At 51.8% G+C, this 17360-nt stretch overlaps 1 protein-coding gene across 1 annotated transcript in view; it reads right to left on the bottom strand.

Annotated features, from left to right (window-relative positions):
* The window catches only part of LOC132318654 (hydrocephalus-inducing protein homolog), a 147464-nt gene that overhangs the window by 11227 nt on the left and 118877 nt on the right, over nucleotides 1-17360 (bottom strand). Inside the window, exons 49-68 of the mRNA XM_059826627.1 lie at nucleotides 15914-16073; nucleotides 15636-15808; nucleotides 14968-15166; nucleotides 14002-14101; nucleotides 13358-13457; nucleotides 12673-12841; nucleotides 12153-12391; nucleotides 11715-11829; nucleotides 10894-11098; nucleotides 10301-10536; nucleotides 9418-9569; nucleotides 8248-8440; nucleotides 7263-7371; nucleotides 6419-6679; nucleotides 5778-5920; nucleotides 5217-5435; nucleotides 3899-4059; nucleotides 3212-3324; nucleotides 1360-1606; nucleotides 600-812 (exon numbers count right to left, since the gene is read on the bottom strand). Coding sequence (XP_059682610.1) covers nucleotides 600-812; nucleotides 1360-1606; nucleotides 3212-3324; nucleotides 3899-4059; nucleotides 5217-5435; nucleotides 5778-5920; nucleotides 6419-6679; nucleotides 7263-7371; nucleotides 8248-8440; nucleotides 9418-9569; nucleotides 10301-10536; nucleotides 10894-11098; nucleotides 11715-11829; nucleotides 12153-12391; nucleotides 12673-12841; nucleotides 13358-13457; nucleotides 14002-14101; nucleotides 14968-15166; nucleotides 15636-15808; nucleotides 15914-16073 — 3507 coding nt within the window. The remainder of the gene's footprint in view (nucleotides 1-599; nucleotides 813-1359; nucleotides 1607-3211; nucleotides 3325-3898; nucleotides 4060-5216; nucleotides 5436-5777; nucleotides 5921-6418; nucleotides 6680-7262; nucleotides 7372-8247; nucleotides 8441-9417; nucleotides 9570-10300; nucleotides 10537-10893; nucleotides 11099-11714; nucleotides 11830-12152; nucleotides 12392-12672; nucleotides 12842-13357; nucleotides 13458-14001; nucleotides 14102-14967; nucleotides 15167-15635; nucleotides 15809-15913; nucleotides 16074-17360) is intronic.

Genomic DNA, 17360 nt, shown 5'->3' with positions numbered 1-17360 from the left:
GACATCAGGCACTGCCAATCCTGCACACCATCTGGAAGGGGTTATTTGGTATAGCGGAACGACGTTGGGAGCACAAACATTTCACCTGCTTTCTAGGGGCCCTGTTTGTCTCTCAGGTGGCTAAAAATTAATGGCTGTCAACAAAGAAATTAGCAAAGAAATTAGCCAAAACCTCTTGCATATTAAAACAGTGAGATCAAGTGAAAGTGGTAAAATGAAGTCCAGCAAGACTCCTTTAGAAGATAGTACTCTCTGTTGTGGTTGCAGCCTTCGCTGACCCTGTCTAACTGGTATCTCAGAGGTGCAAGAATGTCCCAAGGATGCTCTTCAAAGGGACAAAAGTTGTACTGGCCACATGACATGGGCTGGGGATACGTGGTCCTCCCAGATTGACCCATACCTTACTGAAGACAAAGAACAAAAAATTGGCCAGTTGGTCTTCAGTGACCAGCTTGTTCCAGCCCCAAAACAGACTGGTGGCCAAGTCTCAGCAGATCACAGACAAGGTACCTCGGGGCTTGGAAGAGTAGCTAGAGAGGTCTCTGGTTAAGGAGGGTGACTAGGAGACCACAAACAGGGGAAACCATGCCCACACCTACCTGCTGTTCCTGCCGCGCACTCCAATTGCCGCAAACTCAATCACTTTTGTGTTGAGATCGAACGTTGCCCCTTTTGGTCCCTGCAACTCTGGGTTGCGCCTTTTTGCAGTGATGTAGTCAGAGTCTTCCAGTTCAAAGTGGCAGTTTGGCATCAAGCTTCTCCCCTTCACAACCACCTCTGGGCACTTCTGATTTGGCTTCAGGTTAGGAATACTAGGAAGAAAGGAACTGGTATTAGCCAAACTAACGTTTCTGGACGGCAGCTGCTTGTCTGTCTCCTTGTACAGCACAGAGCGCTGCATCCTCTCTCCGTGCAAGCGTTGCTCAGCAAATCAAACAGAATTGCACTCCCTGCCATGGGGAGGCAGCAGAGGTGAGATGGCAGAAGCATGACCAGTTATGTGTCTAGAGACCAACCGCAGCACACAAGTTTCTATGTAGGTAAGGAGGCCATGCTTGTCTGATAAGGAAGCGTAGCTAAGGACTAGCTGGCCCCTTGACAGCCTTTCTGGATCTCTCGTTCCAGATTTTGCAACCCTCCAGGAGCTTAATATTTCATACAATGTCTTTTCCCACTGTCCCATACCTGCTTCTACCAAGGCTGGATGACCATCTTTCTTTGTTGCTGTATGTTAGCTGTTTCTGCTGCCTCTCTGGGGCTGGCTGTCCCCAGGTCTGCACTCCCACCCACCCCAGTCAGAGGTATTACCACGACTATGCATCAGTAGCATGAGTTGAAAAGTGGCTGGACGTTTCCTACCTGCAGAGCATACGGCTCTGAAAGTCCCCCACGTACACCGGAGAGAACTTCATCTGGAAGAGCTGCTCCTGGCCAGCAGCGATGGTGCCGCTGCCGGGCTCGACAGAGAACAGCAGGGCGGCACTGACGGCGTTCAGAGATGAGCTCAGGGAGGAGGAGACGTGGTCCACAGCACGGTCCAGCTGGCTCGAACAACGGCTAGATCGGAGCTTCACAGAGGTACCAGAAGTGGAGGAAAGGAATTCCCCTGCAATGAGGAAGAGGTTATAGCAGGATATCTTTCAAGGAGAAAATCCTCTGTTCCCAGCAACTCTGCCTTCTGCTGCAGGCGAACAGAAGGGAGGTGGGATGCACTTGGAGCATCCCTGGCCAAGCGCTTTCAGCAGGAGGACTCCCGATGAAGAAGAGGGAGAGCGGTCAGGTTGCTTTTTGCTTCTGTGTTACTGCTTGCTAAATCGTCATCCCAGAAAGTCCTGGGGACGGGTGTGAAAGTGAGGACGGACAGGAGGGACAACTGAGGGTGGGGGGCAGCAAATACAGTGAAAAGGCCCAGCAGAGACCCAGAGAAGCACGTGAATCAAAACACACAACTGAACATCAATCTGTAAAGATATTCAGATGATGGACAGGAAGGCTATGTCTATGTTAGCAAATGAAATGGGCCCAGGACTGAACCCCGCTGCTTCACTCCACGCTGTTAAACTCCCTCCGTCTCCAGGACTGGGGAGCTAGATGCAAACTTCTCCTGCAGAACTGTTTCTGGCCAGCGTTCCTTCCCAAACCATACCCAGGAACTAACAGTAGAGACGTCTGGTGTTACAGCATCTGGGAAAATTTCTGGGCGCTGTTTCACGTCCCAGCACAGCCAGCCTCAGCGCTTAGCATTAAGGACAGCGTTAAGTCCTGCTCCCCAGCTGCCTACAGAACTGAATTTTGTTTGTTGTGCATGGTGGAGAGAAGGCTTTGGGGAACAGCACTGCTCTGTCCTTCACACCCTTTCCTTCCTTCCTCTTTGTCAGGCTTTCATAACCGACGACCAGCCAGCTAATGGCACAGCAGACCGGCTTCAGCACAAGCGTGCCCCATGCCGGGGAACAGCCAACACCAGGACCCACAGGGGAGGGAGTTAAGCACATTCAGAGCGTCAAGGACTTTGGTTAAGGTCTCCCAGCTCGGCAATCAGACAAGCTGCTTGTGCTAGGAAACGCAAGGCTTGACAGCTCTCCTCATTCCTGTTCCTGATGAGACCTCTTGGACACACAGCCCTGTTTCCCCGCAGAACCACGCTGCTCCCAAGGAGACCACGCGCTCAGACACAAACACATTACTGCACGTTAATGAGTCACGGCCCAGCCGTTGAGCTCCGATGGCTGCTGTGAGCAGGGTCTCCGCCTGCAGCAAACACTCCCGTGCCTGAGTTAGGAGGGTTAATTTAGACAGTGACTTTGCTTTTGCTGTAGACTGGGGAATTGCACACAGACAGTGTCTGCAGGTCAGCGAACCCGTTGTTACACTATCAATTTTCTCAGTCTCAGAGACTTGCCAAAGAAGTGCCCTGATGTCCCCCTTCCCAGTCCCGACCCACCACGTGGCTCTCCCCTGAGCCAGGCCCAGCTCCCGCGCAGAGCACAAGCGTCAGAGCAAGTGTAGGAGGGTCTGGAAGGCAGAGAGGGGGCAAGGAGAAAGTCTCCAGCGGCAGCTGGGAAGATGCTGGTGAAGGTGGGTGACCAGACAGGGATGAAAAAGCAATTCATGCTCTGGGTGGAAGTGGTATAGTCTTCTCACAAAGCCCTCAGCTACCAACTGAAACACCCCGGGCACCCCCAGCTGCCACAGAGAGCTAGTGCCTTACCATCCAGACTGGGCAGGAGCAGCTCCCCAGTATGGCTCACTGCCCTTTCATCCTCCACAGCCCTCATCCAGGTGTATTCCAGGGCCACATTCCCTGTATTGGACAGCTGGAAACTGAAAAGCAAGGAGGAGGCATAAAAAGAAAATGTCCAATAAATACCAAGCAAGTAGAAAAGTAACCCTGTACGGTGGGCTCCCGGCACCCCTTTCTTTATGCTGAGTAGCATCTTCTTCCCCAGACAACTCTGCCACGTCTAGATCGCTGCCCTGGGCTGCCCCGAGAAAAAGTATTTCAAAGTTTGGAAGTTTAAGAGGAAATGGCAGACATGGTGCCCAGGAGAATTAATCCAAGGGTCTTACTCTGGTCTTTATGTCTCGGTTTGGCGTTATTTTGACTCAAAACTCGTCTTCAAGCAGATAAGGACAGGCAACACACAATGAAAGCAAAACCATGGTTGTTCTCAGCAGAAAGGCATGGCAGGATGGCAACCACCATCTCCTGCTTGGCTTTGTGTGTAGATATGTGGGCCCCAGCACCCAGCCAGGACTTGGAAAGGATGAAACCAAAAAATTATGTGTTTAAAGGGAAGAACAGCAGGTGAGACTGCTCTAGGGAAGCAGACACCGTGTCAGCCCTGGGCAAAGGCAGCTCCCATACGCAGGTCCCTGCCTGGCCTCCAGCACTCACGTGAACGTCCTCGTCTGGAAGAGCAAGGTCTCCTCGAACTGAATCATGTCCGTATCCAGCTTGAACTCGGCGTAGTCAACGACAGCACTGAGGCGAAGCTCCACCTCACGGCTGCTCTTCTCCAGGACAGTGTGAGCTGGTTCTGGCTCTGGCTCGACCACCTCCAAACAGGACAGGAAAGAATCACTGAGCAGAGCCCAGAAAGCCAGGCTGAACAGGGAGTCTTTTGGCCTCCAAAATCAGCCACATAGAGGGGCCAGAAAGGACCATTCCCATTTATTTCCCTGGAAAGATGATCAAATGTGACCCTTCCGCTACAATATTTGTTTCTACCTACTGATCAGAGAAATCACCATGACTGCAAATACACCCATGGGGACTATGGCCGGGTATCGGTCCCCGTGTTTCAACCCTGCAGAGTGTCTGACCTTCTTCCTGGCTCCCCATAAATCTAGCAGGCCCCTAAATTAGGATTAAGTTCCGCTGCTGGAGCTCTGTGCATGGAGAACCCCAAGAATGAACAAACCTAGAAAGCACCTTTTCCTTCTTGTCTTAGGAGAAAGTGCTTTCCAGATGTCTCAGGTGGGGCAACAGCCACACTGGTGGGGGCTGGGGATGGGTATTTTGGGATGGGCACAAACTCACTAGGAAAGTCTCCAACTGCTGATGCTCGGATGGGGAAGAAGTCTGGTTTACAGGTCTTACAATGGTTCAGAAACTAGGGAAGACCCATCACCCAAGACAAGTGTGTTTGGCAAGAATGATAGTAAAAGCAAGAGTTTCTGGAGATGATACTTCTCCGTACTCCCGCATGACTGCCATATAGTGCCTGGGCTGCCCCATAATGAGATATCCCACATGATATAGAGACCACAACTAAAATCTCCAGTACCAGTACAGACAGAGCTCAGAGCTCACCCGCAACATGCTGGTGGGCTAGCCAGCATACACAAAAGAGCGCTAGTGTTGCTCTCCACTTTAAAACAAGGGGACAGAGCGCAGTGGATTTAACTCCTTGTTGGTGAAAAGGCACCGATTCAGATGAATAGATTTTAACACCATAAAATCAGCAGAGACTGATAGTTTGCACGTGGCTAAATGTCTCTTGTCAAACTAAACATCTCTCGTCAAAAAGACTTCCCCATCTTGTGCGAGCGTAGCAGGTCACCGTGCATCCACCTCTCCCCTAAAAAGCACTGCTGGTTAACCTCACGGATGGATTAAATGTCAGGAGGAAGCAGGAGCCAGCTTAGCCAGCAAGGATGGCGGTCTGCTGCCGTTGGCAGCTCTTTTTGTAGAAGCTCAGTTAGCTTCTTACCTTCTTCTTGAGAGGCCACGTGGCTGCCGGGCCCCTCGTGGCATCCACCCACTTGACGGTGCGCAGGCGGTCGTCCCAGTCGGTAACCAGCTCTGGAGGCAGCTGGAAGGCGATCCTAGCCACCTTACACTTCACAGGGTGCTTTTTGAAAGCGACCGCAACATCCGATTTCAAGGTCACCGTGATGTCCTTAGCACAGCCAGCATGGAGGTGTCCCACCTAGGGAGAACCGGAGAGCCAAGACCAAACTGGAATCACTGGCAAGGGCAAGACTGACAGCAAAGGGATTGATGTGTTGAGGAGCTGTGCCAGGGATCTGCATTTTATTGTGTATTTATCTGAAGTTTGATAGGGAAAAAGTACAAACAAAAGATGCCACCTCCCATAACACGGAGCCTTTTCTGCCGGGCTGACAGCCCTGCCCCAGCAAAGCCAGGGATTGCATCGCCTATGTGGCACTGGAATGGGCTCTCACTGGGACGTGGTGACTCCCTGCTAACTCCTGGCAACCCGCCGGGAAGGGCTCGACCAGCGGGGAAAGGCAGAGCCGTTCAAACTCACCTGGGGGGAGAAGTGAAACGGGGTGTCTGCCAGCCACTCAAACCGCACCGCCTCCCCCCTGCTGCGATTGGTGATGGTGAAGGTCACGGGGTAAGGTGTCCCGATGTGACAGTCCCCGAACTGGATGTGATCCACTCTGGTAGCTGTTAAGAATGAGAGCAAGGGATCTCAGCGTGCTGTGAGGTCCGCCCGCCCCCCTCACATGCACAGACACACGTATGTCCAACTCCTTTCCTCGCTCCAAGCCTTCCTCCCTCTGGGAGGTGCAGATCCCCATCCTACCACTTTCAGAGATACACCCTGACATGTCCCTAAACACGCGGCTGTGTCTGGGCAGAGGGGACATGCGGTGCAGCACGCACGGCCTCTGTGCACAGGGCTGGCACGCTCACAGACCACCAGACCTCCTTTTAGAGATACTCCGCTGAACGCTGGCATCTCTCACCCTTCCCTCCCAGCCTGCACGCGTCCCCCTTGACAGAGGATCCTCCCTTGTGTTCTCAAGCGTGGCTGCTCTGCAGGCTACAAAAGACAACAGGATCTGTCCGCTAAGCCTGGACCACACCTGCACTGGCACAGGGTGAGCAGAAACGTGTATTTTCCTCTTCCTTGCTCCATCTTGGCAGCCTCTCCTTTCTTACCCTCAATTATGTCTTCTTCCACATTGCCTTCAGTGTTCTCTTCATTGCTGTCTGCCACTAGTCCATGGATGTTATCAAGCGTGAAGTCATCCTCGTAGCCTTCACCCACTAGCTGAATGTCGGTCTCTTCATAGGGGTTGTCCACCACCGAGAGGTGGATCTTCCCTTCCACACGTTGGGCCAGGTTGGGTTTGAAAAGCACGTCAAACTCTGCTAATTCCCCGTGATGCAGAACCAGGCAAGCAGTGTGGGGCTTCCTCCCTGCACAGCAATGGAAATCAGAGACAAGTGATACAGCTGTACAGAGGAAATATTCCATTGGGTAGAAGAGGAATAAGAGGTTGAAACACAGCTGTCTCTAAGCACAGGTTCTCCCACCACTGGTTCCAGACCCTCCTCCTATATTCACAAGACTATGAAACCACCATGTATATCACTGCTTAAGCATCTTAACCTTAGGTTAACACACAGCTCTCACTCAAACTTCTCAAGCCGTACGTAACGCTGAGTCAAAGAGCGGTTTTGGCTTTTGTTGGTTGGCTGTGGGCTCAAGGGCTGCCTCTGTTCAGGCTGGTAACTCCCCACATGCAGCAGAGACCTCAGACGGTCCATTCAAGTGCTGATAATTCCCCGACAACTCAACCCACCACGTCCAGAAGAACAGAAAAACTTCCCACAACTTGCTAGGAGGAAACTCTGCAAAGAGTCCATGGGAAAAAATAGGGGTACAGAGAGCCCCAGGAAAGAAAGTATGTCTAACATCTGGCTGCTGCTTGGCCAGACCAAGAGCAGGGCACGCATCTTCCCTGTGTGAATGACCACACTTCATGGTTAATGAATTTACCTTCTCCAGGAGAGTCCTCCTTCGTGCCCGCAGCTTGGTAGATGCAGTGTGTGGTGGGCCTGGCTTTCAAGAAGAAAACTCCCCCTTCATCCAACAGGTCTATCATCAACTGAGAAAAGGGAACACAGAGAACGACCACACTGGTGTGGGTACAGGGCGGCACGTGGATCGACACCGTACCGCTGCTGGTCCAGCACGGGGAGCCCAGCACGCTTCCCCGCTTCAAACACAGCTCTTAGCACAAAGTTTAAGTAAAATCAGACAGAAAAAAAGAGTGTTCAGAGGCATTGGGATATCATTAAATTAGAACCAAACAGGACAGAAAGTACTAAAAGCAATGAGCAGAACGGAATTAAACTACAACTGAGTTTAATTAAAATGTAGTAAAATGTGATCAAATACAATCTAATGTAACTAGGACATCCCACATTCCCACATGAGAACCAAAGCGTGAGAAGAGAGTCGGGAGGAAAAATACCCCATCAACTTTCTTGTGTTGAACTGAAAAGGATAGACTGGTCAGAAACTCACATTGCCAAGAGGAACACCCTTCCTGGAAAGCAGAGTTCAGTCATTTGCTTAAAAAGAATTTCTGAGACCCATTCCTGTGCAGTTCACTGCGGCACAGAGTGGAAAGAGTAACCGGCATAAAACCCAAAGGTGGGTCAAGACTAGCGGAGACAGCAGCAGTGGTTGCAAAGGAGAGGGGGACAAAGACGAAGGGCTGATGGAACTTTCCTAGAGGATCTGGCTGAGAAACGAGACTTTTCCCACTGGTTTGCCAAAGCATCTTCCAGAAAGTCAGAGGGAGTTATTCTCCTGCGATGGAGTGGCTCTGAGCGCAAGGCAAGGGTTTCATTTGGTGTTCAACTGCACACATAGAGTAGCGGTGCATCTGTGCACCTCTACCACGGTTTTTGGTGCCTTTCCTCCATGGCACAAGGACTTGTTCCCAGACCAGAGCATTCCCTGAGCAGGTCCTCACCTGGACAGGTACGACGCCATCATTCTGAAGGACCAGAGACAGTTTTTCTGAATCACCCAGCAACAGCTTCTTGAAGAGCAGCACTGGGTTCCCTCTCTTATTGTGAAGGACCGGGCGCAAGACTGTCACTCGAGGCAGATGCCCATCTCCACTGATATCGAAGGTCAGGCTTTGTGCTTTAATTGCTGCAGGGCTGCAGGAGAGGCAGAGGAGAAATCCTTACGGCTGGCACTAACCCATTTCCCACTTGGCAATCAATGAAGCGAGTGCCATCCACTGCGTTTTCCCTGGCTGCTGCTCCTGTACCCCACGACACAGCTCCCTCTCACCCCTCTCCTCCCAGTCAGATCAGGGCCATTCACAAGAAGAATCTGCTCTGAACAGACAGAGCCTTCCAGAATAACAGTTAAAAATAATTTCACTTCATCGAATCATGCACTACAGCAGGTAAATAATGAGGCAACAGATGGACATGGCAAATTCACTGGCTGCGGTGATACGAGACATACGCAAAAAGCACAAGCACAGCATGAAAATAGTAGAAAAGCAAGAAGGGAGAAGTAAATAAATAACACCATCACTAAGGATTATTTCCAAGGACACTAAACCAGGAATTGCTTATTAGGGCAGAAAGCTGACTTATCTCATCCCAATTCAGCGACTAAAGGGTTGGGGAAAAGCAGGTCAGATCCCCGGTACAAACACAGGTCCCAGGACAGAGGAGCTGGGCTACTCTTTCGTAAGGGGTCCAATCGCTCCTTTAACATAAAATATGTTAATATACCCCAGGTAATCACATAGGATCATCTCTTTTTAACATAAACAAGGAGGAAATAATGCATGCTGACTTGCTGGCACAGAAACCGCTTCATCTAACGCTTTGTCCTTGGAAAGCCCCAGCTCAGCTGTCGCACATCTCCGTTTCTTTCTGATTCAATAACTTCCAGTTGGCTACCTGATGTTCTTCATAGACACTCATATAGGCTAAACTATGACCCTTATTTTTCTGCTCTGCTCTATCTAGTAGTTACTGCCTCCTATATTACCTAATGCTAAGTACTCGACCTAAGGCTAATGAAAGCATTAGGGTTAACAAGAGGTCTACGTCCTCCCAGAGGAGAGGCAGCTATCAGAAAGGTGTCCCTGACAAGATTCCCCAGGGTGAATTACCTTGCCTGGACATCAAGGGATGCCTCAAAAGTGCACTGGTAGCTCTGCATCGCTTGCGGAGTGAAGGTCACTGTAGCAAAGGCGTGGGAGCGGCTGGGCACGCACGTCCGAACGGGATCCACCTCGAAAATGTGGCTAACAGGGCTGTTAAGCTTGGGGAACCCACAAAGAGGTGTTAGGAGAAAACATCCTTCAATATGATTTGCCTTAGTCACATATTCATCATGGGGAACAGCCCCAGGCAGCATTTTCCTTCCTGCTTCCCTGGACAGGCTCCTTCCATCTCGGGGGTGACTCCAAAGTGGTGCTGACCTTGCACACGAGCTGCCATAAAGCCCAGGAGTGCAAAAGCTTGCTCTGAGCGCTGGGCAGCCAGCCCAGCATACTTGGGAGGTGGGGAATGCATGGCAAACCCCACAAATAACCTAGAATTGGCCTTTAAAGAGAAGGGAAAGATCAGGGAGCCTGAGGAAATAGTCTGCTTCGAGCCCTGGCACATCAGTCCAGTAAAAGCCCCCATCTGAGCGTGCTTCCAAGAAGGGTTCAGGTCTCCCACCAAAGATACAGAGGGTTGAGCCAAAATCTTGCTTGAATCACGGAATCACTACGGTTGGAAAAGACCTGTAAGATCATCAAGTCCAACCATCAACCCAACCCCACCATGCCCACTAAACCATGTCCCACAGTGCCTCATCCACACGTTCCTTGAACACCTGAGACACACTGAATTCAATTGCCACCCCAGCATTGCTGCTCTCCCCTCTAGTTTGACCTGCACTGAGCTGAACTAGTCCAGACGAGAGGAAGCAATGAATCTGGAGAAGGCGGCAGGCTACCACACAGCCTTTAAAGAGCAACAGTCGCCTTGGCCTCTTGTTCCTACCTTACTGGGGATGGGTTTGATGGAGAAAACCACGTCACAGGGGACTTTGTTCACGTTGCAGATCTTGAAGCGAGCTGTGGCCCGGTGCCCAACCAGAACGTTGGTGAAAATGAACTTGTTCTCATCTGTGACGAACACGCCCTTGTCTCGCACTGTCCGTAGGATCCGGCAGAGGTTGATGCTGCTGCAGATCCGATGTTCCTCAAAGATGGACTCCATGTCATCAACCACAAATGCTGTGAGCAGACAAGAGGGAGGGCTGAGGATGAAGAAGCCTTCCTGCTCAATTTATCTGGACCCTCTTGGCCTCTCAGAAGGCTTGATAAGCCCTTTCTGCCTGGGTCACTGCAAAACCCAACCTGGGTGGGGAGTTGGCTGTGAGGATGGAGCTCAGTCACCCTCAGTCTTAAAGGGCAGCGCTTTCCCTGTATCCTTCCATGTTTCCCTCCCAGCCTCCCCCCACTGCTGGACTTGAAAAGGACTGGAACCTCTGAGGATTTTAAGATGGGACTTTAGGGTTAGGGCGTCTCTCTGTAAGCCTGGGTGCTGATCAGCAGCAGGTCTGGCCAGGGGAACCTGTGGACGGGGCATACCTGGGAGGCAGGACTCAGCAAACAGGGTGTAGGGGATGCCAAGGGGATTGTCCGTAGGGTCTCTGTCGCTGATGTCGATGGACAGGTACTCCTTGCAGATCCCCACTGGCTCTGTGTGGCAGTCCACTGTGATCATCTGCTGGCCCCCAGGAGGGATGGAGCCAAAGCCAGGGTACACCGTGAACATGCCTAGAGTGAGGCGAGCCTGCAGACAGAGTCCCAGGAGAGGCTTGAGCATCCCCAGCAAGGAGTATGCCACTCCTTGACCTCCAGCCGGGCCCAAGCCCCCAGTCCCAGGGCAGGGAGGGATGATTCCATGGCCCATAGGCAGCCCCAGGATGACATGAACAAGCTGGGAGGAGGCATAGGCTTGTCCCAAGGGGTATGGAGAAAGGAGTTGGGGTGTAAAGGGTGAAGGTGGTGGCTGGGATCCTTCAACCTCCAGGGGTAAAACAGGAGAGCAGAAACGATGGGAGAGGAGAGAGGGGGCTGGGAAGAAGAAAAAGCAAGGTCATCTCATATCAATGGACTGGGAGTTCAAACAGGGATGTTCCGCATCTGTGGTATTCATAGACCTGTTTTGGCCAGCAGCTACCAAACACAGGACCTGCTCCCCTCCCTTGAGCCCACAACTTCAGGTCTGAGCCAGAGCATGGGACTGTCAGTGGGACTGAGCAGCTCCTGCCTCTGCTTGTGGCTGGGAGATGACCTCCGTCATGCAGACCACCAGATCTCATGGCGACAAGCCCCCCAGGCTGGGCACAGCAGCGTCCTCCCACTCCAGCTGCAGTGGCACGTGTTGGGGAGCCGGAGCCACCCACCTGCAGGAAGGTGTTTGTGTCCTTTGGCAGCGAGCGCTTGCTTTGTCTGGCCGAGGGAGTCATTTTGCCCACGTTTTCACTCTCGTGGGAGCGGGCAGATTTGATTCGATGTGCACTGAGAGGAGAAAGCAGAAAACATCCATCACGCTGAGCTCCCCCTGCCTTTCTCCGAGGCCAAAGCTGGCCTTCCTCGCCATGGAGGAAAGTCCTCCTGCTCCCGGAGGGCTGCCTGCACCACCCATTGCTGTAGCTTATGGATAGGTCAGCTGTATCACCGGCTTTGCCCTACACATGGGGATACTGAGGGGTTTTTCTGCTCCCTGCTCACAAGCCAGTGACGCAGATGGACAAGAACCCAGGTGTCCTGGCTGCCTGTCACACCCCAGCCATGCTGTGGTGCCTCCTCGGGCAGGAAGGGTGGTGCAGGTCTTCTCTCACCTTTTCCTTGGCAATACAGGTGCAGCCTGGTCCGCTCGGTAGATGACGAATTTAAAGTCAAGGACGCCTTTGTTCTCCAGCGTGAAGGTGCAGGTTTTCCTGGTGCCATTCGTCAAGGCACCGAAGTTGATGAGCGAGGCAGGGTAAATGCTGTACTTGCTGTACACAGCTTTTGCTGACACCCTCACTGGGATGACAGCGATGGTCTCGCCTCCTTCACAGATGCTGGGCTCAATCACCTGCAACCGGAGGAGGGGTTGGTAAATACAGCAGAGGACAGCCTCTATCTCTGTCCCCTGACGCCACCCCAAGTCCCCATCAGCTCACCCTCCCTGCTTAAATGCCTCCTCCAGAGCCAGTTTCAGCTCTGCTTAGGAGCATCACAAATGGTTTCTGAAAGACTTTATTGTATATGGATGAGAGAGGATTCCCCAACTAAAGCCTTCCTCCCAGAAGACACGTGTCCCGCCTACACTCCCAAGACGCGGTGTGCTAACACCGCCTGGCCCAGGCAGCTCACCTGGCACTGCAGGATGGGTTTGTTCTCAATGCTCATTTCCATCTTGGGATGGAAGAGCAGCTGGACCTGCACGGGGTGCCCGGAGGCAGTCAGCACGCCCTTCTGCGGCTGGATAGTGAAGTGGGACGCCAGGTCGCGTATGTTGGTATCTGCGGCTTCCAGCTTGAAACTGGGGTGAAAGGGAAGGAACAAGACCTCTGCAGTTAAAAATACCGGTGCCACCAGCACAGCCGGGACTTTGCATAGGACCATCAACAAAGTAATAAAAGGGAAAGAGTCCAGCTCTGCTTGGGGAATTCCAGATCTTGACACAGAGTGCAGACAGTCAGGAGTGTTGTAAGCTAACCTTGACACCAAATTTTTTCATTCCCTCCTTTAAAGAGTCTCAAAGAGAAATGAGCTGACCCTCAAAGGAGGGCAATGAATCTCAGCAGTGAGGGGCTTACATTTCAGGGTCTCTCCTTCTGGTTCCTGCTGAGCTGTGAAGAATTGCTGGTGTGTGGCTGGATTCTCTATTACAGTATTTGAGCTTAGAGAGCCCAGGTTTTGTATTTACCTGGAGCATGAGGTAGTCAGCATGGGAACAGGTTCTAACCATGGACAGAAGGAGAATGCAGGCCTGGATGGCACCATGCATTCACGGGTGGTGGCACCATGCATTCACAGACCAGGCAGCTGGACCCACCTGTACACGATCTTGTATTTCCCTTTGTTCTTCAGGGTTAGCACCTGCTTTGCCTCATCCAGGACCTTAAGGATCCCAAAATCCACGCTGCCATCTGTACCTGCAGAAAACCCCCAGAGAGAGGTAAGAAATGGTGAATATTTGTGAGCTGCTGCAGACTACACCAAGTGACAAGATACAGATTTGGAGTTCTCAGGTGGCACAAAACCCTTCTCGGCAAGTTTCTCTTATGGAAGGTTTTTCTAGCTACTTTGCTGCCCTTTCCCTTACTTGGAGAATATGTGTAGGGTTTAGTAGCTAAGGAGCTCACTTTCCATCTGCCTGCTTCCAAGCACAGATCCCACAACTCTCTGTGCCATGCCGAGCCTTCACGAATTGCCAATTGCTTGTTCACATCACTGTCGTTTCAAAGCCCCCAAATCAATCTGCACATGAAGTTGCACACTTCAAAGTTTGGAGGCGAGAGACTCAAGGCTCTCTCTGTGTCCTGACAGTGCTTCACTCCACGCAGCTTGCAGGATACGTGCGTTACGTATCCGTGCCACGCTTGCATGGTATCCCATCCTGTTCCAAGTGCCCTGGCTGCTCACCTGCCAAGGCAATGCCATGCGCCGGACTACTTGGCTTCGGGGGCATCCACTCACCTTTAGACATGCTGATGCTCAGAGCAACGTCATAGGCCTCCGCAAGGATTTGGATATTTTCAATCTGAACGATCCCCAGGATGTTTTCTGCATCTGAAACCTGAGATGGCAAGAAACAAACACTGCTTAGACCATTCTCAATTCTTTTGGAGGACAACATACGAGGCCTTGCCTCTGCCGGCTGCTTCCACCATGGCCTCCCCTGCTTGACAAGCATTTGTGACTCCCAAACTTTCCTAACCCGTTCATCTCACGGGCTGACCCAGGGAGATTCTGACGCAGGAAGAAACCCTGTCAGCCCACCTCGGCACTCCTCTAGCAGCAGTGTTGCTGCTAAAGCGCCCTGGGAAACAAGGGGATGTTAAAGCCACCACAAGAAGTGTGAGGTGTCCTAGAGCACGTGGCATTGATGCCCAACCCTTTCCTCTTCAACCACCCAGCACCCTCACTGAAACACAGCCCCTAAACCCTGGGGAACAAAATCCCAGGCTGAGAGTTTGTTGCTCCATGTTAAGAGCCCCAGACGGATTCCAGGATGGCTGCAGGGAGCACGCCCAAGTCTGGACAACCAAACGACTGCACTCAACCGTGCACAGCAGCAAGGTTGTTGTTGTACGGCCTCAGGACGAAGCCTCAAAACCCAGATGTAGGCCACGCAGAGGCAGCACCTCTTCCTGAGGTGCTGTACAGCAGTACATCTCTTCCAGACTCCACAGCGTACTTGCCCCATGAAGCTCAGCTACAAGAGCACCCTAGGAGTCACCTAGTTTCCAAAACGTTATCCTTCAGTGAGAGTCCCTTGCTGCTAAGGGACTGGCCCCCCGGCAACGCAGGTAGAAGGGAATCTCATGAAGGCTCATCCTTTTGCCCTCTTGGCAAGGTACCCTTCAAGCACAGTCTCCCAATCCCCAAGAGCACAGGGATCACTCTGCCCTGCTCTGCCAGGGAGGGCACAGTCCCCCTCACCTCTAGTTGGATCATCTTCTTAACGGTTACAGCCTTCGTGGCCTTGAAATACAGACGCACGCCAAACTCCGTGCAGGGAGCAATGAGGCCCTCATCCTGTGACAGGGAGAAGTCCTCGCCGAGGTTTTCCAGCCCGCTGAGCCGCCAGGCCACGGGTAGTGGGGTGCTGTTTCGCAGCACCAGCGTCTTGCTGTCCCTCCTGTAGAGACAAGAAGACACTCAGCACCGGTTGCTCGACTGTCATGCTAGCCTTGCAACTGAATGCAACTTGGAGCAGCCCTAGCCATGCATATGAAATCATATTTTAATGTTTTCCCTATGTCACAAGTCTGAGAGGTGAGGTCCTTGGGGGACAGCTTGGTGTCAGAAGTGTATCCAAGAGAAGGGAGATAAGGAGGAGCCACTGGACTGCTCTGCAACCAGCAGACAAGATACCAATGCATCGAGATGCCCATGGCACAGCATTGCTGGGGGGCTATGGAGCTCGTGGCTGTTACAGGATATCGGAGCCAGAGAGGAATGGTGAGCAAGGGACTGGGAATTGCTGGGAAGAAAAAGGGATGCTAGCCCAGCCTCCAACCTGAGTGGCCACACAGCCGGCGAGAGAAGCTGAAGGGAAGCCCACTGTCAGCTCTCGTCACCAGCAGAGCAGCCGCGGGATGACTGACCTGTGCAGAAGCAGCCTGTCGAAATGCACCTGCTTGGAGCTGACTCCCAGCTCCACCTGCACACCCTGGCAGCACAGGCGGAAGACCACCGGCTCCGGGTTCTCCTTAATGCAGCAGATGAGGTTGTCTTCCACGAGGCCAGCTGAATTGGGGTACGCCCAAACGCTCAGCTCCTAGCCCCGTCCCCGCAAAAAGAAATACAGAAAAGCGTTCAGTGAGCAGGAGGAACGGCTCCTGGGCACTTCTACCAGAGCCTGCCCTACCTGTCCGTCTCCTACCTGCTTCTCGTTAGGTTTCAGCCTCATGCTGGGGGGGTCTAAAAGGAACGTGTCCGCTTCGACGTCGTGCTCAAAGAAGAAATGCACCTCTGCCTCCAGTGGGGTGACATTGAGGATGGTTAACTTCTCGCAGTTGCTGGGATACTGCAGCGCCTTGTACCTGTCCACAAAAAGGGGAAAAGGCTGCAGAGGAGATGCCGGGACCGTGGTCTTTATCACACATCGAGGAAAGCACTGTGTCCTGGCAGCGGGAGGTTGCACTGAAAGACCATGGTCTAACAAGCCGGCTAAGAGAAAGGATCACTTTCACGGGCATGTTGCTTGGTACGTGTGTTCGTCCTTGTGTTACTTTGATGTCCGCCTCTGTACCTGGTGCCTCCATCCCAGAGGCGTTACAATGCACAGGCCACTTAAAAGAGCGTTTTACAAAATAGAAATTCAAAGGCGCCTGGAAAAATAAAAGTACACCAGGCACATGGGTTCTTCCCCCTTCTTTGTTGGGTTTCCTTCCCTGCAGGGTATAAAGAAACGGTTTTGAAAAGAGGTTTTAAAAATAGTTTAGCTTATCTCTTTCAAAAAAGTCACAAGGCTGCCTTGTATTTCATGGGTTAGCCCAAAGTCTGAGGGAAGGAAATAGAAAGGATTCATTCCCAAGAGGAATGCTAAATCTTACAAGTGTCCCTTCTTCTCAGGCGTGGAACAGAATTTGGAGTTAAAAGGTTAAAAAAAGCAAACAGAAACCTGAGACCATTCATCAGCCTAGCTAAAGATCCTCTTTTGTTTTTTAAACTGTTTTGATTTAATTTCCTTGGGTGGTCAAAATACCACTAGCTCTCCAGAGCTCCCATGAAGACAAGAACTTCATTTCTAATATTTAAAAAAAAAAAAAAAGCTATGTTAAAAATAGAAATACGCCAGCAGCTACAATGCCAACTTTTTTAGGCAGACTTCATCCGGCAGTGAGGATCAGGAAAATGTAATTCCCATTTTTATTCCTCTGCAGGTTCCGCCCCCCCCACCACACACGCTTATTGGCAGGTCAACTCAAAGTCTTACTAATATTACAGATTAATGAATGGTTTACAAAACCATCAGCAGAATAATTGCTCATTCAGTTCAGCTCAAAGCACTTTAAAAAAGCCCCATAAAGTTCATTTCACAGGTGGTGAGGCTGAGATGTGGAGGGGGGACACAAGTTGCCCCAAGTCACCTTCAGGCTGGAAGCAGCACGTGGCTCTGGCCACCGAGGCGCCCACCATGTTGGAAGATCGTCTCCATCTCTTCCCAGCTCCTCCGAGACTCACGTGCCTGTTTATCTACCCGAGTTCACACATCCGCGGTCCTTCAACCCCAGGTATCTCTCAGGTCTTTGCCTGGGCCTGCCCGGAATTGTGCCACGGGGACAGCATGTCTCCAAGCACGTCCATGAAAGTACAAGTCCCTGGAG

This window comes from Gavia stellata, chromosome 18 (assembly GCF_030936135.1).
Source record: "Gavia stellata isolate bGavSte3 chromosome 18, bGavSte3.hap2, whole genome shotgun sequence".
NCBI lineage: Eukaryota > Metazoa > Chordata > Aves > Gaviiformes > Gaviidae > Gavia > Gavia stellata.
Note: the sequence above shows the minus strand (reverse complement) of the source record. Positions and strands in the feature narration are given on the sequence as shown.